General features: G+C 42.5%; 1 protein-coding gene across 3 annotated transcripts in view; it reads left to right on the forward strand.

Annotated features, from left to right (window-relative positions):
- SLC30A7 (solute carrier family 30 member 7) overlaps positions 1–21082 on the forward strand; it is a 190813-nt gene that overhangs the window by 151494 nt on the left and 18237 nt on the right. Inside the window, exons 2-9 of one of the 3 annotated variants that reach the window (XM_060232276.1) lie at positions 1834–1999; positions 2793–2894; positions 4698–4806; positions 9654–9741; positions 13330–13456; positions 14463–14624; positions 15651–15692; positions 19168–19303. In XM_060232276.1, the coding sequence (XP_060088259.1) occupies positions 1945–1999; positions 2793–2894; positions 4698–4806; positions 9654–9741; positions 13330–13456; positions 14463–14624; positions 15651–15692; positions 19168–19303 (821 nt within the window). In that variant the 5' untranslated portion in view covers positions 1834–1944. Of the gene's footprint in view, positions 1–1427; positions 2000–2792; positions 2895–4692; positions 4807–9653; positions 9742–13329; positions 13457–14462; positions 14625–15650; positions 15693–19167; positions 19304–21082 lie in introns of those variants that run through there. The other 2 variants (XM_060232273.1, XM_060232275.1) reach the window with 2 other exon arrangements.

Here is a 21082-nt window from a genome sequence, read left to right on the forward strand (position 1 = left end):
CAGTTTCTTAAGGTTGTTGCCCTGGGGGCTGTAAAGCATTGCTGTGGTCTCTGTCACATTGTGGGGCAAGACTAGCCATTGTTTTGTTCCCTCCTTTGGCTGCCACCACCCCTTGAGGTAAAATCCAGCCCCACCTCTCTCATATAGTTGCTAGAAGTCAACCTTGCAGGGGTATTATTCAGTAGCATGCCAAGGAGCCAGGCAGGTGGATGACTTCAGCAGACTCTTTTAAGCAAAGCTTTATTTCTACAAGGCAGAAACTTAGAGTATTGCAAATAATAATAATAATAATAATAATTTAAAAAATTATTTGTATTCCGCCCTCCCCGCAAAGGACAGGATCAATGCACACTGAGGGGAAAAAAAAACAGCTACTAACTATAAAGTACTTACAATCCAGGTTGGATCTGATTTGGCAGTTGCAAGGTTTCCTGACCTGGTGCATCTACAACTCTCTTACAGACATGTTCTGAACATTGCTGGTGTCCTGTGAATGTATTTTAAAGATTGGGTTCCAATGATAAATAAGCCTCCAAACTGAAGAAAGACGGATGATACGTCTTGATATCTAGAACAGATGTCTTTGGAAGGGCTTCTTTGAGTTCCATGAACTAAATACTGGAATATTGTCATTATTTTGTGATTGGAAAGACTGCTTTTGAACTGTCTTGTGTTAATTTTTTTGCTACATACTCTTTTCTATTTAAAGTTCTGTGTGCAAGTTTTGTCAGAACAACACTGACCTTTACATTACATTGTCTTCTTGTTTAAAATTGATGGTGTCTCTTAGTGGGTTTTTTATTTACACAGCTGTATGCTAAGATCCTATAGTTTCGCAGTCCTCCAGCCTGGCAAACCTGCACCCTGCAGACAAGAGGTGTCAATATGTCAATGGGCTGGTGTGTTATCCTGCCCAGTTGGAACAAATGATTTGTTCCTGTCAAATAACATCTTTCCCCTTCTTCTTAGACATGAAGATGCCTGGACTGCATTCTGTCACTCCATCACCATAACTGTCAAGGCATTTACTTCTCCCACTTCTCATCTCACCACAAATATACTGACTGTGTTAATATGGGGGGCACTGAGGATCAGAGTGCATTCGGTAGGAAGGGACAGGTGCTTTCTGGGTCATGTTTATTCCGTTTTCACCAGCCTAGCAGAAGCTGAGCTCTAAAGCCACATTCCGAGGCACATTTACTTGGAAGGAAATCCCATTGAACTTAATGAGATGTACTTCCAAGGAATTATACTTAGGGTCATGGTGAAGTGGTAAGAGTATGGAGCAGGATCTGGGAAGGTTCAAAACCCCACACTGCTGTGGAGTTAATTGACTCCAAATGATCGTGGGCCAATCAGCTCTCTCAGCCCACCCACCTCACAGGATTACTATGAGCATAAAATGAGGAAAAGAAACCGATGAATCCCTCTGAGCTCGTTGGATGAAGATGCTCAAATATCCTAGATAAACAGAATACGCTAACCTGGGACCAACGCACCACTGTAGACGCTCAGTAGAGTGTAGAAGGAAACTGTGCTCCTTAAAGGAGCAATGTCTTGCGATATAGCTAAGACAGCAGCATAGCAGATTCACACAAACTTTGTGCGTGCGTTTCAAAGTGGATTTGCGAATGACAGACCTAACGACCAACTTTTGAGACAGCTCCTATCAAATCTTCCTGCTCTTGAAGAGAACCTTAAGACTTCATGACGTCAGTAGGTCCGCTCCTTTACTGCGCATGCTCAGAAGAGGTTCATTGGTTCGGCGGTGCCGGAAGTGGCTGCTGGCCGAGCGGGCCGGTTTGTCGACTTGGGAGCAGCTGCTTGGCCGAGATCGAGAGCGGGGGGGGGCGCTGCAGTAGCGGCCACCCCTCGAGCCCGGCTAGGCCTCGGGCCTTTCGCGTCCACCGCCCAGGAAGATGCTCCCTTTGTCCATCAAGGACGATGAGTACAAGCCGCCCAAATTCAACCTCCTCCGCAAGATCTCGGGGTGGTTCAGGTGAGCGGAGGCTTCCGGGGGAGAGGGGGCTCGGTAGGTGGTGGAACAGGCGATGGTGGTCGCCGGAGTCTCGGGCTCCAGCTGCAGTGCGCGGTGTATGAATCGTTTGGAGACCAAGCCCCAGACATGTGCTGGGGGATAGGATGTGTTGGATGCTCCGGGCCATTTCCCCCTCTTAATTCAGTCGTCAGGAGCGGCGGCTCCGGCTATGGGGCTGCCAGCGCCCTCCTGCTTGATAATAGCCTGGCATGCGGTGGGTGGGTGTGAGGAGGGTCCAGCCTGGGAGGTTTGTAGTGATGGGATGGGGGACCTCAGCTGATTGAAAAGACGTTTGGGGAAGGGAGAGGAAGACACGTGTATTGCTGCAGGTGGGAATTCTTTATGTTAAGTCCACGCCGGAGGGGGTAAAGGGAAGCTTGAATTGTGTTAACCACGCAGTAGGCTGCGGGGTTGTGAGGAGAGGCGGGAAGGGGTGTGTGTGTGTGTGTGTGGTGGTGTGTAGGGTGGAGACGTTTGTTTGAAGGGGAAGGTTTGGGGCAGAGTCTTGGCCTTGCTGTTGAGAATGTGGCTGCTCAGAGCCTTGTGAAAAGGGTGCGTTTGAGGATCAGCCTGGTCATGAATTTTTGGCGGGGTGGGGTGGGGATCTGTTTGAGACGTGGAAGGTGATCATGTGAAACTGTCACCCGTGCTTGTAGGGGCAAGACGGTTCTTCTCTCTTGAGGGCCTTTGGCCTGAAAAAGAAAACAAAACAAAAAAGCAATCAGCGACCCTTCCACCTCCTCCTTCCCTCTAGGTCCATCCTGTCAGATAAGACATCACGAAACCTCTTTTTTTTCCTTTGCCTCAACCTCTCCTTTGCCTTCGTGGAGCTGCTGTATGGCATCTGGAGCAACAGGTACCGTGGAAGGGAGGGGGAAGGGGGCGGCGCTTCTCTGGCACCAGGGCTCCGGCTACTGCTGCCACGTCTCTCTCTGGCCTGTGTGGAGAAGGAAGCTCTGGAGCTCAGTGAAACGATGCGGAGGACAGAGAGAGCGCTATTGGTGCAGGGAAAAGTGGAGGGGGGAGGATTGGCTTGGTTTGGCTTCTGCTCTCCCTAGAACAGATTCTTTTATGCGATAGCTTTTTGTGTACTTACAAAAAGTACACTTGTACGTGAGAATAGTTTTGTTTTTTGGATAACAGGAGTGAGGCAAGTGCATATTTTCGTCTTCAAGAAGGAAAGCCTTGGTCTAACAAAAGAAAGCTGATGTAGGTTTTGCAAAAAGTAATATGGTCCTTCACTTTAACTGGTGTTGGTCAAGGTGCTGTTTGCATTATAGATTGAGTATAGGATTTGGCAGATCAATTATTTCTGGGGTGGACTTGTAGCTTGATAGCTATGAAACTGCAAATAGTGCAAGGTCTGCTGTGTTACATCTTATGTAGAAACAGGGCAGGAAGGTTTGTGGTGCTGAGAGATAAGGAAACTTTAATATATTAAAGGTTGCTACAAGCAAAATGTAGATAGATACACACGTTCCATGAGACATTTCATAAATCTTTTACACAGTCATAAGTTTACTGGAATGGATTTCCATGGTCTCTGGATATCTTCCTTACAAATCTGGGTTCTTATGTGAGACACGATTTGTTGATAATATCTGATGGCTTGTTTCTTGTGAAGATGTGTCCTTGCATCCTAGCAGAAACTCAAAACAAAATACTTATGCCAGACAGTCTTTCATTCATATTGTTATTCATTCTTAGTCACAACTGACTCCAATAGAAGCTTTGGTTTCTAAAGCTAAAATCTTGACATATTCCATTTAATGCCCATTAAGGGCTGCATCCCATGTGACTTCTTGAATTCTCTGATGATCTCTGTGTAGGAAACATCATAGAGAGAGGCTGGATACATATGCTTGAGGCCACAGTTGGTTCTCTGCTTATGTCGCAAAATGAATGCTCAGTGGCTGCTTTCATATATAAGACATTTTTTATTGTAACAGCACAGCAGCAAGGCCTGCAAGCCCCTAGACTTGTATACTCCATCTCTCTGGCATAGAGGTTAGTGTTATGGTGACCCCATGAGATGAATACTGCCCACATTTTTATATGTTTAAGACTCATACACTCAGCTTTTGAAACAAAACCAAGTGTCTGACTGATGGTCCACATTTATTTGCTTGCCTGTCTTTTGCCTGCACAAACAGTTCATCAGCATGCTTACCTGACATTGCTTCACTTAGGTGTGTCTCATAAATTTTTTAGCAGCAAAAGTATCTGCAGAGTAACACTTAGACCAGCTATAAATAGCCAATAGCCTGCAAAAGTATAATGTGCACTTTTAAAGTAGACGGAAAGAACAGAGACTGAGCCCAGAGAAATACTTGACACTCTCTCTCTCTCTATATATATATATTATAGCAGAAGGTATATTGAGAAGTCACAAACAAACTCTGATCATGAGAAGAATAAGCCAGAAAGATGCTGTGGGTGCAGCCATATCAGCAATACAGCATACATTATGTTTGAATTTCTGAAGGGGTTGTTTAGGGGTGGGGGGAGCTTGAGAGTCTTTAGACACTGCTCTGGAGAACCCTGTCATTTGGTCAGGCCTTCATACACTGGTATTGCAAATATAATTACATTTCTTTGATTTTCAAATTGCTGTGGTTTCTGCACCTAACAGTTTTTCCCCTTTGTTTTTCCAGTTTAGGTTTAATATCAGATTCGTTTCACATGTTTTTTGACTGTACTGCTCTGTTAGCTGGACTGGCAGCTTCAGTTATTTCAAAGTGGAGATCAAATGATGTTTTCTCTTATGGGTAAGAAATTTCAGCTAGTAGAACATAGATGTTTCAAGAAACCAGTATGTTATATCATGTACAGTTTTGTTACAGTGTGTTAGCAAAGCAATATTGCAACTAGTAGTTCATTAAAGCTTTAAATGTAAGTAAGGTAAATTTAAGACCTCCTCCTTGTCAAGAAGGCAAAATCTTGGTGGCTTGAGAAACTTTTCTTTCTTGATACTGATGAAATATTGTTAGATGAATTGTGTCATGCTGTTTTGCTGATGGTTGATGACATGGGTATGTTTAATAGTTGGCATTTGTGATTTTGAATTTTGGAACAGTGTCATCCAAGAATCTAAGGCTGCTGTTCTCTTATATCAGTGTGGGGTTCATATTGAGTATGCATGCAACCTGTCCAAAAGGTCTCCCAGTGGTGTTGTGGTATTCCTGATTTTTATTTTAAAAGAGCTGCGTTATTATTTGGTCTTATAGCCTAGCCTAAAATGATGCATGCTATGCTTTTATGGCTGGCAGTAGGGCTCATGTTTCCTCCTTTGTATTCTAGTGGTTGTCAAGTTGTGCTTGATTTTCTTGCTAATCTCCTTATTATTCTTAGGTTGGCATACTTCATGGCTTAAATGTTTTGGTATGTTAATCTTGGTGTTCTGTTCATATGTATCAGTAGCAAAAATACAGTTTTGTAATGTACGGACATAAGGAATACATGGATGTTAGTAGTCATTCTCTATAGAGAATGCATTTATATGCTTAAATTTTTAAATATATATAAAATATATATATTTAAATTTTTGATTTCAGTTCACTTTGTGGCAGAAATATGAGAATGATATGCCTAGAATGAAAACCCTCTTTTCTTTTATTGGCATATTAACTGGCATGCATAGTTTCAGACACAGGCATCATTTTCTTAGACTTCTAGTAGTGTTCTATGCAGGAAAAGGTGGGTGTAAAGAAATACCAGAGGAGGCTTTAATGAGAGGAATAGCTTTAGATGTTTGTGTGTTCAGTCTGCCCATGGAGTGGCTCATAGGTGGACAGTACTGCCAGTCTTTTGCCAGAGGGCCTGGACTAGAGTATTGACTTTTGCTCTGTGATTTGATAATTCTAAAAAGTTCTAATAGCCAGTGGGCAAGCATCATCTTGCACCTTCACCAATTTCTCAGTTTCCTCAAGCTGGCAGGCAGGCCTCTCTCCAAGAACTCACTTGGAGAAAGGCATGCCTAGTAAGAATCAGTGTCATGGGTAGGGTAAATTGTGTGTTGTTTCTCACTGGTCTTACCACCAGGAGGCTAGGTCTAGAATAGTGTTTCCCAAAGTGGGCGATATTACCCCCTGGGGGGTGCTGGAACAATCCAGGGGGGTGGTGGTAGCCTTGGGTGCAATTGGGGGGCAGTGGAAGTATAAAGGGAGAAGAGACGAGAGAAGTTAAGAGAAAAGAGGAGAGAAGAGGAAAGAAGAGGATGGGAGGTGTCAAAACATATTTCTTGGAGGGGTACAGAATTTCTAATTTAGAGAAAAATTCCAATTAACAAAAACAGAGGGTTCCTTTTTGTCTGTTACTTGGTGCGAATTCACCTAAGTAGACTAATCATGAAGACCAGAACTCCTTCCAGTTAAAATATAAGAAGGATGCAGTTTATTTACAAGACAGAATGAAAAAATAGAGGTGTACAGACAAACAAGAAACACAGAAACAAAAAACCTTACTAGTCTATCCTAGCCAATACTTGCTACAACTAACAGCTTTTCAAGGTTGCTTGCAGTTTCTCTCTCAGCAGTACAGTTCAGGTCAGGACAGTGGAAGCACTGAGGCAATTGCACAAACTTCTCTGAAGAGTTCCAGCCTGTAGCTTTCTCCTCACAAGGTTTTCTGCAGACTGTCAAGCTTCTTACAGTCCTCTGGTTACCAGGTGGTGTCAAGACCTCGAGTCAAGGAATAACGTAGTCCAATCATTCAGCAGTTTATTCTCTACACCATAAGGCAGTACACCATCTTTGCTAAGACTAACGTCTTAGCTCAGTGGCTCTTTATTTAACCTCTTGCACTAACCGTTATAATTCGAGTGCAAAGCGCGGCAAAGCAATTGCAACTTTTGGCGGGTCCCACATCTCCCCAAGTTTGAGTCCAGGTGTTTATCTGTGCTTCGTTAGCAACTGACCTTGGTCGGTAGAAACAGCTTCAATAACAAGTTCCTCAGATAAGCGTGCAGAGAGCAAGATGAGCTAAGCAGGAATGCACCAAGCCATATGATAATGTTACAGCAAAGAAAATATGGCAAGAGGAATACAGACAGGTGGTTGCTTCTGTTGATTTCAGCCAACTGCAATGCCCCAGACACAGAGTGTCTTCTGCAGGGCCAGCATGTGGGAGTCAACAGGGTAGGTGACTGCCTAGGGTGCCACCCTGCCAGGGGTGCTGCTGGGCGCCCCTTTACTCCCCTTTCCATGTGGTACTACTGTGCCAGCCAGCAGGCAAGCTGAGAGGCTGGGAGGCACTGCCATGCCACTGCTTTTCTTTGCAGGGCAAACATTCCATGGAAGCCTCCAAAGAGCACCCCATTTTAATGCTGCCTGCAGCTTTTGGGTTGAAAGCGGCTGGGCAGTGGCACCTTCCCATTGCACTAGTCAGAGCTGAAGATTTCCAGGGTGGTGATGAGGCTTTTTTTCTGGAAAGGAGGTATTAGGCCAAATAAGTTTGGGAACCTCTGGTCTAGAGGTCTTATTTCCTTGGGAGGACTCTCTACAGGACATGGTGAGAAGAAACACACAAGTTTTGGTCTTTTCTGCCTGCTCCCAGACTACCTTGCTTAGAGTAAAAAGTGATGTTCAAGGCTCTGCTTCTGCTAAGTTCTAGACATATAGATAATCAGTCTGGATTCTAGAGTGCGTTAATCACACTGGTGACATTAAATTGAGTATTTTCTTGAGTGCCTATGTAGAATGTAAATTGGGAGGCATTGCATTCTCATTCCATTCCGCTCTAGTTTGTCAGTTCGAGAATGTGGTTCTTTGGAATTAACTCCATAGCATTCGTGCTATGGAGTGCCACAAGATCCCATCTTGTTATTTAATACTTGTATAATGACTGCCGGGGAAGGATGCTTGGGGATTTGAAGTGATTGCCTTAAACAGGCTGGTGACACCCAGCTACATTTCTCCATTTCATCTGAATAAGGTGAGGCTGTGGGTGCTCGGTAGTTAGCAGGATGGAGACTAGTAAACTGAGGCGTAAATCAACATAGGACTGAGGTTCTGTTAGTATGATAGATCAGAATGTTGGTGTTTAGCCTATGATGTTGCCCTCCCTGTGAAAAAATCAGCTTTGTGTCGGGGGGGGGGGGTGTTAGTTCCACCAATGCAAATAGCAGTAAGGATAGCCCAGAAAGTCCTCTATTAATTTCGGTTCATGAACTGGCTGCAATCCTTCCTGAAGGAAGTGACCTTGCCACGTTTGTGCATGCTTTGGTAATGTCTGAGTTAAATGACCACAATATGTTATTTTATATATATTTATGAAAATTGCTCAGAAACCTCAATTGGTTTGAAATATATCCGTTAAACTGGGACCACTTCTGTAGAGATAATTACATCTTGTCAGTGTTTAAGGATCTGCACTAGCTGGCAATTTTTTTTCCGGAGTACAATTCAAAATGCTGCTTCAAAATCACACTAAATGCCCTTTTGCTAGAATGGAAGGACAGCCAGCTCGCACAGAATGTATGTCAAGGCCCTGCTCTGAGTTCTTCTACTTGTGTTGCCAGGTTACCTTCTCGCAGGCTAATGGAAACCCTTAAAATTGTGTGTTTTTAAGCACCCACAATGCTGTAATTTGGGCATCAGCTAAAACTTTTTGTCCAGGTCCTTAAAATATAAATTTTACAGAACATCTCCAAAGTGTATTTGTGTTAAACATTTGTTGTAAACCACCTTGGAGGTCAGGAGTGGGAGAGAGCTGAAATATAAATATTTTAAATACTGGAAAATGAAAGCTTACCTGAGAGGCTTACTGCAGAAGCCTTTGGGGAGATCACCAGTTTTCAAACAGGAGTTGGTGAGAATGAGTTGCTCATTTTGGGACACCATGTTATACTTTGGGTTATGTTGTATCTAAGGTTCTGGCTCCCATGCATATTGATTGGGCAGGCCAGGCCACATAGGCTTAACTAGGTGGTCATCCAGCAGAAGTCCGATATGCAGCCAAAGGTCTCCAGTGAGAAATTTGAAGTTACAAATGGAGATACTGGGAAATCCTATCTTACTTGCCCACCTTTTGGGCTACCCAGTCACTGTCCAGGCCTTCTGACACCAGATGGTTTCCATTTTTCCTCCTACCCCACCAGCCGTGACCACATGGTGACAAGCAGATGCTCTCCCCTTTACCTCATACCAGTCACAGCAATGTCTTCCAGCTGCTTTAGCTGTTTTTGACTATTTGGCATCCAAGAGAATCATGACATAGTTTTCCAAAATCTTTTTTTTACCTTATGCGTTAATTTTTTCTTGCTTGTATTGTTGGGTGCTGTCTCAGATTTTTTTTACACAACTCTATAACTGATCCTAGTTTGCATGTTTAAGGATCCACATGCTAGTTCAGACTAGACACAGGGTACAGTCCTTGTATGAAGGAACTTTATGGTATTTGTATTTGAGTTGGCTTTTTATGAGACATCAGTGCACAGAATAACCTTTGGTTCTTGCTTCATTTATTTTTTAAAAAATCTTAAAACAAGGAATGTCGCAGATGTTCCTGTTACTGTCCAGCTTTTCTAAAAAAACAAGGGATGGCTTACATACAAAAGTATACAATTTGTAAGTAATGCACAGTGTTAGTTAATACCTGCTTTTCTTTATCTTCCTAGGTATGTTCGAGCAGAAGTTCTAGCTGGTTTTGTAAATGGTCTGTTTCTGATCTTCACAGCATTCTTCATTTTCTCCGAAGGTGTAGAGGTACATTACAAAGACAATAATAAGCTTTTCTTATTTTAATGAATTTATTCAGCTATACTGGTTCATGTTATGTGATGTTTATCTTTAACCAAAACATAGGTGACTCTCATTCAAAATTAGTATAACTGAGGGAATGTATGAACCATTTTGAGTTGGTGTTGCATTGTGTGTACTGGTTACTTCAGTACCATATAATAATGTATAAATTGCACTTTATCTCTGCTGTCTTGGAACCAGTGTGGTAGTGGTCAGTGGAGAAGGTAGTTCTGGTGGGTGTTATTACTCAAATTGCCCCACAGGGAGGCGGTATTAATTACAGTGTCATGTTTTCTGGTGAAAGGAGAACCCTTCCCAAGTCCAGTGCTATCTGCTCTGGAATAGCTGGGAAATTTCAGCACCTCTGTTTTTATACAAGAAAAAGGTGGGGAACACTAGAATCCTTTCTTATGCCATAGGCATAATAATCTTATTCAAGGAAAAAAGGAATAGTAATTTTCCTGCCTTGGTATTCAGTCCTGAGGCTTCAAAGGTTGGGTTTGAGGGACAGAGCCTTTCAGTTTGCGTAGAGCAGTGCATTCAGATTGTCAGGTGCACTGAAACACTGGATTACCTGCTCTCATAAAGCTATTTTCAGTCAGTCAGTCAGTCACATTTTATTTGTATCCCGCCCTCCCTGCCAAAGCGGCTCAGGGCGGCTAACAACAAGAACTTAATACATACATTTGTACAATAAATAACATTTAACTACAATTAATTAAAATCTATTTTGTGTTGTGCTTCACTACCACAAGAGGTTAAGAGGTTCAGTCCTTTCTCTCATGAGACAAAGAAGAGGGTGAGTAGCAGGGCTCATTTTGTAGTAGGAGCTCCTTTGCATATTAGGCCACTACATACCCCTGATGTAGCCAGTCCTCCTGGAGCTTACAGTAGGCCCTGTACTAAGAGCCCTGTAAGCTCTTGGAGGATTGGCTATATCAGGGGGGTGTGGTGGCCTAATATGCAAAGGAGTTCCTGCTACGAGATGAGCCCTGGTGAGTAGTTTGGTGAAGAGACCAGTGCTTGGATACAACAATCAGTGAAAGGTGCTGCTCTGTCAGAAGGGGGAGCATTTTCATCCCCTCCTCTCTGCAGTATACTGGCCCTTGGGGCTGCTCCTTTATGCAGATCTTGTGACCCCAGGAATCAACTTCATTGGTATTGGAAGAGACTGTTGAGAGGATTGAAAAGCAGTGAAGATTTAGGATCCTCGCTGAAGTGAATCTCTGGATCCAACTCCGGAACTTCTGGAACCTTCCTCTGGTACACTTCAGCTGAGTTGTTTTTTTACCTTGTCCCTTTAATGTGATTAGAATATCAGTCAACCCCAAGGGTTGAAGAGATGATTCTAAGAACAACAACACATCTTATCAGTCCTTTTAATCAAGACCTCTATAGCTATTTTTTCGGCCATTGTGGTCCAGCTTTCAGTGAGCTTCTTTTCTGCAATTTCCATGAGTCTCTGAGTTTGAGTCCTGGGGTGACTGCCTCACCCAACTCTACTTTTGCCAATGTTACAATTACTTGGTTGAAAATACTCCCTAGGACATACATCACAGGAAATTTTATTCTGATCTCCCGTTGTGATCAGACTTTGTGGTGAAAATAATGGAGTGTGGGTGCTAAATAAGGCTAAGACTAGTGATTACTTTCTCAAGTGGGTGGTTATATCTTTGGAGAGTTGTTAAAAATGTAGATGCAAAAGGCAAGAAGACTGGTCCTTGACCCCCATCTCTGCTTTTCAGTGCACAAAAAAAGAAAGCCCATCCAACTTTGTAGTTGTTCTTTTTAAACAGCAGTTTAAGCCTAGAGATTTTGGAGCCTGTAGGCAGTCCTGGAGTATACATAGAAGTTTGGTTGTGTCCTTTTCAGCTCTTCCCAAGTATGTGGGTTCAGGGGGGTTAAAGCAGATACTGTAAAGTGACTGCATTCTGCCAGAATTAACTAGATCATGTTGAAAAACTTACTTCACTGGTGTTATAGGAAAGAAAACATGTAGAGAGCACGAGTAGTGGCTGAGAATGTTGGAATAAAGGTTTGATTCTCCATTTGTGTCATGGAGACATGCTGGGCCAATCACTCACTCTCAGCATAACCTACCTTACAGGATTGTTGTGAGGATAAAGTGGAGTAAAGAAGAATGATGTGAGCCACTTAGGATCCCCACTGGAGAGAAAAGTGGGGTATGAATGAAGTAAATAAGTACATGTATGCTGTAGGAGTGGTGGAGTTCCTTGATTTTCTGCACGCCACTGTAAATTAGAATTTGCATCCCAAAGCACTCAGGAACAGAGTTGCAGCTGTCTTCCCTCTTGATGACCAGGACAGGTACCTCTCTCTTCTCCATCTGCTTCTTGATGAGGCCCTTTGTCAATAAGAGCTGTTTGAAGTCTTGAACACGCATCCCCCAGGATTATTCCTTTAAGGTCAACATTTTCATTGTCATGAAAGTGGCCTAAAGTGTCTTAGAATGGAGTGCTCTTTCCTTCAGGTATGAACTGATGTATTCCAGAAAGTCCTGGTGGTACTCCGATCTGAACCCTCACTTTCTTCTGAAGCGAATGGTACTTCTCCAGCTGTTCCTTATGTTTATAAGGAAGGGATCCAAACTTACCATAGGAAAAAAGATTTAAGGCATTTACGTGTTCAGGTACAAGGCCCAATGTACACTACACCGGGAAGGATTACTGTCCATTCCACCAGAGAAGGAAGAGATCCGCAGAGCGGCCATTTGGTTATCCATCTCTTCCTTTGTGTAGTATTCCAGAAGGGACACTTCCATCATCTTTGCTGATGCACTTGGGAGGCAAATGGCTTCAGCAAATTCTTCTTCCATATTTCCTAGCAGTTAGATTCCCTGCCAAGGACGTGGTTACTAACATCCTTCACAGTTATGCCTTTCCCCCCTCCTGGGGCAGGGAAGCACCAGACATAATGAATGTTTCTTCTCATTGGAGTATTCTGACTCACTTGGATTGTACTGTTGCTGAGGTAGAACTGGATGGTTAGCCTTCCAAGGCCCAGCTGATGTCCTGGGCCCACCGTAGCTATGGAGCTGGTCCAGAGGCACCTTTAAGACCAACAAAGTTTTATTCAAGGTGTGAGCTTTTGTGTGCATGCCCACGAGGAAGAGTTGTTGCTCACAAAAGCTCACACCTTGAATAAAACTTTGTTGGCCTTAAGGGTACCACTGGACTCAAAAATTTGTTATAGTGTTCAAATTTAAACTAAATGATGCTGTGCAAAAGACAACACCAGTATATGTGGACATATGAAGCTGCCTTTTACTGAATCAGACCTTTGGTCCATCAAAGTCAGTATTGTCTACTCAGACTGGCAGCGGCTCTCCAGGGTCTCAAGCTGAGGTTTTTCACACCTATTTGCCTGGACCCATTTTTGGAGATGCCGGGGATTGAACCTGGGACCTTCTGCTTCCCAAGCAGATGCTCTACCACTGATCCACCGTCCCTCCCCCACCAGTATTTAGGGGACTCTTACAATGTTGGTAGCTGATCCCTTGCACTGAAACATTCCTGCTTTCTTTCGTTGTAGAGAGCACTTGAGCCTCCTGATGTGCATCATGAAAGACTTCTTCCTGTTTCCATACTTGGTTTCATTGTAAACCTTATAGGAATTTTTGTGTTCCAGCATGGCGGTCACGGTCACTCTCATGACTCTGGTAAGTTATGAAACCTTATTCTTCATCTCATTTTGTTTGCGGTTCCAGTCAAAGGCCTGTTGCCATGCTCTGTTGTGTGAGCAGACCACTGGATTCAGTGCTAGGGTCCCTGTGGGGATATCTTACACTCCTGCTATGGTCTTATGAGTTGGCTTTGTGTTTGGTCCTGCCACAAGCAGCTTGACGAAAGCTTTGGAATGAGTCTCATGTTAAGATCACTCCCCATGGCAAAGACAGGTGGGGCAGAATGTTGTGCTCTTGCTGTGCAGTCTTCTGCTGCTAAAGCAGCATGAGATTGGACCTCTTCTGCAGTGTGGATAATCTAAAAACAACATCTGATTTATTCCTTAATCATGTTGCAGACTTGCAGAGCAGCCCTAAGCAAAATGGCACCCTTGCCCATTGACTCCAGTGGACTTAGAAGGCTGAAACTCTGTTTCGGATTGCACTGTGAACCAGTTATTTGATTAACACTTGCATTGTTCTGAGACTTTTAAAATCTGCCTAATATGGAATGGTTTTGTGTTTCAGAGTTGGCTGTACTGTTTGTTTGTCAGGGTCAGGGCTTTTTTTGAGGAGGAACGCAGTTCTGGCTGGCTTGGTGGCAGGAGGTGTGGCCTAATATGCAAATGAGTTCTTGCTTAGGCTTTTTCTACAAAAAGCCCTGTGTGAAATGATGGTGATGTCAGGGGGTGTGGCCTAACTTGCAAATGAATTCCTGCTGGAATTTTTTCTACAAAAAAGCCCTGGTCAGGGTGCAGCAAACCGCTTTGGTGGCAGATCTTGGGGTGGTATTAACAGATAGCAGGCTATACATTGCATTTCGTCACCATAGGAAGAGCAGCATTTAGATTTTATTTTTGTGTCACCCTTGAGCAGTCTTTGTCCCTTTCCTTCTCTCTTAACTATGCAAATGAAATGGTAAGATGAACTTGGAGGAGTTGACATTATTCACCGTGGAGAAACAGAAATTCTATAAATTGACCTAGTAAATCTCTGTTTACAGGACATGAGCACAGCCATTCACTGTTCAATGGAACTCTAAGTCACAGCCACAGCCATGGGGGACATGGTCACAGTCATGATTCCAAGCATAGTCATGGGCACGGCCATTCCCATGACCACAACCAAGGGCATGGATTCTCTGAGAGTAAGGATTACTGTCATGGTAAGCTGAGGGTCATTCTACCATCTGTTGTCACTTTTCACTTATTAACATCTTTGTGGATTTGTTGTAAGATCAGTATACCAAGATCCAAAGAAACTGCCTGAAAATACTCAGATTTGGTGTTCTAGCTACCACACGTGTTTTCCTGCAAGTATGTAATAAGATACTCAGATTTTGTGTTCTAGCTACCACATGTGTTTTTTGCAAGTATGTAATAAGATTCTTTATTGACAATTTTTCAAAAAAGTTCAAAGGAAATGGAAACAGAACATATACCAAATTGTAGTGGTAACATATATGTTATATATTAAATCTGTCTGCAAAGCCCAATAAATTATCTACCCTGTCCACTGGAGAGAGAAAAAGTGACGCTCCTTTTGAAACTCTGATAGCACTGTATATTAATCTCTACAGGCAGGACCTTTCTGTGGCAAAGAAGGCAGGCTGTTGATCAGCTTTATGCATGTAAGGGTTCTTCTCTTGTCCAGAAGACAGTTACTTACTGTGCTGTTGCTTACCTGTGGTGAGCTTTTACCTACCTATGTAGTATGGTTGGAGTCTGGTTTGGACTCCAGTGATATCTTGGGACACTTGTCATTGGAATTCTCAGTGCTGGTTTTCAGGGCCTTGAATTTCACATGTTCTGACTTTGTTTGACTAACTCTTGGACTCTCAGCCTAATGACATTCTGTATTTAGATACCAACCATTCTTTGGAAATCCTGACATTATGGCCATGATTGGCCATGATCCCCCAACTTTTCCTTTGGTTGAACATTTAATATTGGCTTCTTCCAAATCTCATTCCTTGCTTTTTACAAAAAGTGCCCTTGAAGTCACCCTTTTTTTTGGAGGGGGGGGGGTCTTCCCCACCTTTCAACTTCTTGTCCTTTCCTCTTTTGTGGGGGTGTTATTTTTTGTTGACGGGAAGCTAAACACAGTGTAAGCAGCTGCTGAAAGTGTCAGAACTATAAGTCCATCCACATTGAGAGTCTAAATAAACTTAACCTTCTTGTTGTTTCTGCAGATGATCACCCAGCTACAGGGTCCAGCAAACAGATTTTAGAAGGTATGCCATGATTAACACATGTGTCACATTTCAGGTTTCAGCACATTTGTTGTTTAACAGCCATTGATGTGTGAACCTGAAAAAAAGTACATTTTATATTGAAATTACTTAATCATGGTCGAACAAGTTTTTTCTCATTTTGTTCAGCAAATATTTACTTTAAATGTTAATGAATCAACAAATGCTCTGGTAAGTTATACTTTGTTGATCTAATGTGAAGTTTTTTATTCTGAGTAATTTTCTTAGTGACAGCCTTACCTTACCAAAATTAGGTAAAAGGTAAAGGTAGTCCTCTATGCAAGCACCCGTTGTTTCCGACTCTGGGGTGATGTCGCATTATGTTTTCAAGGCAGACTTTTTCTGGGGTGGTTTGCCATTGCCTTCCCCAGGCATCTGCACTTTCCGCCCGAGCAAGCTGGGTTAGGCTTTCCAATCCCCAGGTCCCAGAGGGGGATCCCCCGGTTTTACAGACTTCCCCCTCCCCCACAGCCATCATGCACCTCCATGAACGATTCCCATGGGGAATGATGGGGAATTGATTCATGGGTATCGGGGGCTCTGGGGGGGCTGTTTTTTGAGGTAGAGGTGCCAAATTTTCAATATAGCATCTAGTGCCTCTCCCCAAAATACCTTCCAAGTTTCAAAAGGATTGGACCAGGGGGTCCAATTCTATGAGCCCCAAAAGAAGGTGCCCCTATCCATTATTTCCTGTGGAAGGAAGACATTTAAAAAGGTGTGCTGTCCCTTTAAATGTGATGGCTAGAACTCCCTTGGAGGTCAATTATGCTTGTCACACCCTTGTTCCTGGCTCTGCCCCAATGTCTCCTGGCTCCACCCCCAAAGTCCCCAGATATTTCTTGATTTGGACTTGGCAACCCTAAGCTGGGCACTCATTTTACTGACCTTGGAAGGATGGAAGGCTGTCAGCCTTGATCTGGCTACCTGAACCCAGCTCCTGCTTGGATTGAACTCAGGTTGTGAGCAGAGTTTAGGACTGCAGTACTGCAGCTTTACCACTCTGCCCCATGGGGCTTACCAAAATTAATGTGTATGTAAATTAGTGATCTAATGCATTTGTTACCTTTTTCATGTTCTTTTGTGAAAGCAGTAAGAGAAATAACCAGTGGTTAGATTTCCAAAATGGATAAATACATAGTGAAATGATGGAAGTTATAGAAAAGTATGAGAGCTGTCATGATTACCTTTTCAAGCTTTTTGCAAAGATTTATATATTTTATTCCATTTGATTGTATGCTGCCTTTTGGTCCCCCATTGGGTAATGAAGTAGCTTTGAATAGTTAGGAACTGCAGCAGTCTATCTTCTCCTGAAGACCAGTTCTCCATACGTAGCTTTGAAGAACATGAAGCAGCTGCAGGATGGAGCTCTTACGGGGATTATGTGAAACTGGCTCTTTGTAATTTATGAAGTTGCTGAATTCATGTACCATGATGTTCAAAAAGGAAGTGGGAAGTGCTATGACTAGATCTATTGCCCTGGCACAGAACCTGTTGTTGTCAAGTTTCATTATTTTTATCATAATGCTTCAATACAGGGCTGGCCCTGGACTGTCTGGCCCCCCAGGCAAGGCTAACTTCTGGTGTCTTCCCCCCCACCCCCGCACTGATAACCAGTTTTCAAAAACAGATGAATTGTGGGGAAAAGGAAAAGCCCAATTTGGCGCCCCCAGAAGGCTGGCATCCCAGGCAGTTGCCTAGTTTGCCTAGTGCAGGGCTGTCCTTGGCAGCAGACCAACTCCAGCATTTCTGAATTAATTGACCGGTAGTAGTAATCTAGTCCGCGGTGACCAGACTTGCTTAATGTAAGAGCCACATAGAATAAACATCAGATGTTTGAGAGCCTCAAGACATGAATATCAGGTGTTTGAGAGCTGCAAGGGAGTGACGGAAGAAGGAAGGAAGGAAAATAGAAGGGTGGAGGGAAGAGGGAGGGAAGTTGGAAAGAAAGCAACTTCAACTTTAAGTGTATTTTCTAAGCCACTGGCTGCCTTGGAGAAGTGATTTGAAGAGAGAAATGCCTTCTCCAAGCTGGCTGATGTGGTGGTGGGGGCTTCGAGGGCCACACAATATGGCCACCCCTGATCTAATCCATTATCGTTAGTAATGATTTGCTAATTCTTCTTGCATCTTCATGAGCTCCTTGTTAATAATGCATGATTTGACAACAATAATATGGTCAAAACCAGAATGTGTGTTTGGAGCTTCTATGTGACGATCTTTTTTAAAAAAAACAAGAATATTTCTAATCTGCTTTTCTATCATCTGCCTGAAGAGAACGCCAGGTTTTCTTTTTGCATTTACATTTTATCTCATACGGTTTACAGATCCCCCCAACCTGTTGTGTACAGTTAATGTAGCTTTATTGAAGATGCTGTAACTTCTCTCTAATGATATTGTGTTAATATATTATTCAGCATATGCATTATGTTACCTGTTCATCCTTTGATACTATGTTATCGTAATATAGCCTGTTGCTTCAGAAATAAGAGAGGTATTTTTGTTTCATGACTCAGTGGGTTGGATCCTATGAATTGGTTCTGCTCATGGTGGAGCCTTGTGCTGGAGGAAGGCTCTGGTGGAAGGAATTCATAGGGTCCAGACTATAGCATGGTATGTGTAGAGCAGGATCATGGGGGTGGTTTATAAGCCTGCCGGAAAAGAATTCTTAAGCTCTCTGTGTTGCATATGCCCACTATTACCAGCAGAGGGCTCCGTAGGCTTAAAGTTTTGATAGCTGCAAAGCATTACCCAGAGTTCTGATGGCAACAGCCGGATTTGTGCAATTTATTCATTCAAGAATTTGAGTAGTTCATTTGGCAAAGCCATTTACAGCTAATATTGGCAGCACCTAAAACACCTTACAGCATTTTTCAGAACTTTCTTCTGCCAAAATTTAGTTATGTTCAGTAGGTAAAAATCTTTTGGCTTGCCCATTGTGTGCAACCGCATAAAAATCTTACAGTTTCTAATATGATGATTTGGCAAGAGAAATGTTAACCGCACCCCTATTACTGATTCGAAATGGGGGAGCAGGCATCTCTGATTGTGCGGAATGTGCTGCATATGGCTTCTTCTCATGTGGTTGAAATTAGGAGGAACTGCAAAAGTGTGGTTTTTCTGTGCACCACTCAGGTTAATCTGCACAGCTTCCAGTATCCGTTTTTGGCAGTGCTATTGTGAGACAAGTAGCCAATAGACATTGTTCTCATGGTTGGGCCTTCTGATCCCACCTTTGCAGTACAGGAAGGAAATATGTTGTAATGACTTCGACACTGTAAACAGAACATGAGACATGATCATAGACTATACATAGCTGCATAAACACTGTGCTAAATATTTGTCAAGTAACTGGTTATCTCTTGCCATTCTCAATGTCATTGTTACTTAATTCAAAAGCCAGCTGATTTTTTTTTTTTAAAAAACTCCTGTTTTTATCTTGCATATGCTTTTTTTGTAGGTGTATTTTTGCACATTGTTGCTGACACACTTGGAAGCATTGGGGTAATTATATCAGCACTACTGATGCAGAACTATGGTCTCATGATAGCTGACCCTGTTTGTTCAATGCTGATAGCTCTGCTTATAGGAGTCAGGTGAGTAGTGCTGTAGGCGATTAAGCTCTTTCCAGGTACAACCCTGCAGGGTTTGCAGTCTTCAGAGGCACCACAGTTTTGATTTATGATCTCTATGTCTTTGGCAACAAATGTTCTTTTAATTGTTTGGCTTTTCCCCATCTTGTATTATTGTGTTTACATGACTGGTACTGTTTTCCCAGTCAGCAGCCAGTTTGGTTCATGCACTTGGTGTCTTTTAAGACTTGTAAAAAGGCCATTCTGATCCACATTGCAAAACATCTTCTCTGTGTTTTGTGTGCTAATATGAACCAATGTACTGTACTATTAAATGAAGCAGAATGCCCTCCATTGCAGCAAAGCCCAACCTGCTGGAACAAAGTGTAGGCTGTCCTTTATCAAACTAAGTTGCCAAACTTCTCATGGAAGACCACTCAATATCTTTGCTCCTGTATTTAAGCAGTGAGGTGTCCTACTGTTTTGGTGTAACTTGTTTTTAATTTTTAATATATTCCACATTGTAGGGGATACTTGGGCTAGGGAAAGTTTCTAAGCATCACCTGCTTTCCAATTATTGCTGCTTTTAGAAAGCACTGTAAACAGAGTTGGCAGTACCGTGTGCGAGATTTCTAGTCTCATGGAGCGCTTCTTCAAGTTGTATGTAAACCCACCCCCCCCCAATAAATGGATGAATAACAAGATGAGGTTGTCTTGTCATAAACTGAATCATATCATTGGCCTGTCAAAATCCATAATGTCTGCTCAGACTGGCAGCAGTTCTTGAGCATCTCGGGTCAAGATCTTTCATGTCACCTATGCCTTGACCCTTTGAATTGGAGGTGCTGAGGACTGAACCTGGAACCAAGCAGATGGCTCTCCTGAAGTTTCTGAATGAAGCCATTAAACTAAGCCTTGTTCTCTAGGCAAGGTAATTAAGAAAGCTTGCCTTAGGATCTGCTAAGCTGGATCCTGTGACTCTCTTTCCTCAATGAAGAATGACCTTTTCTGATGGAGAAAAGTCCATTTGTTGAAGGAAATCTTTTCCTGTTGAAGGAAGGCTTTGTTGAAGGGACACATCGGCTCTGGTCCTTATATCAGAAATTTGTCTTCTGTAAAGATAACATGGAGGCACTCCCTTTGTAAATGTTTAAAAAAATGTAGTTAGCCCATCCCTAGCATTTATGGATCTCTCTTACAAGCTGGAAAATAGGATTTCAGGCAAAGGAAGGAAATTATTTTGAAAGCTTGACCTGAGGGAGAGTTCCATCCAACTCAAAAGATTGTGCAGTGCATTATAAACATTGGCTGTTTTTAATAAAGATGGTGTCTTACAGTTCCTACAACTTTAGGTATTGGATCAACACAGTAGAAGCTTCATGGCATAACTTTATACTCTTTATGTTGCAGTTATGAACCATGTACCCCTGTAAATGACTCAGTACTAGTGATGCTTGTAAAGATAAACAGAAAAAATATACATATAATATTGCGTATCATTTGCTTGTTGCTCTTTTAACTGTACTTATGTATTACCAATGTAAAATTTTACCTAAAATTAAAGTTTGCCTTTTCAGGTGGCCAAGACAATATTTTCACCTCGCGTACTTTTTACAAATATATTGTTGCCATAAATCTGGAGTTGGTCAAGTTAGCCATTATTAATTCTTATAAGATATTATATAGTGGCATGATCAAATTTCTGCTGTGTGTGCCAATATTTTTTTTTACCAGTGAGGTTTATGCTTCTAAACCATGATTACTTTTGGCGGTTCTGATTTTGTTTTTGGTTGCAGTACACCT

Source organism: Heteronotia binoei, chromosome 2 (genome assembly GCF_032191835.1).
Source record: "Heteronotia binoei isolate CCM8104 ecotype False Entrance Well chromosome 2, APGP_CSIRO_Hbin_v1, whole genome shotgun sequence".
Classification (NCBI taxonomy): Eukaryota; Metazoa; Chordata; class Lepidosauria; order Squamata; family Gekkonidae; genus Heteronotia; species Heteronotia binoei.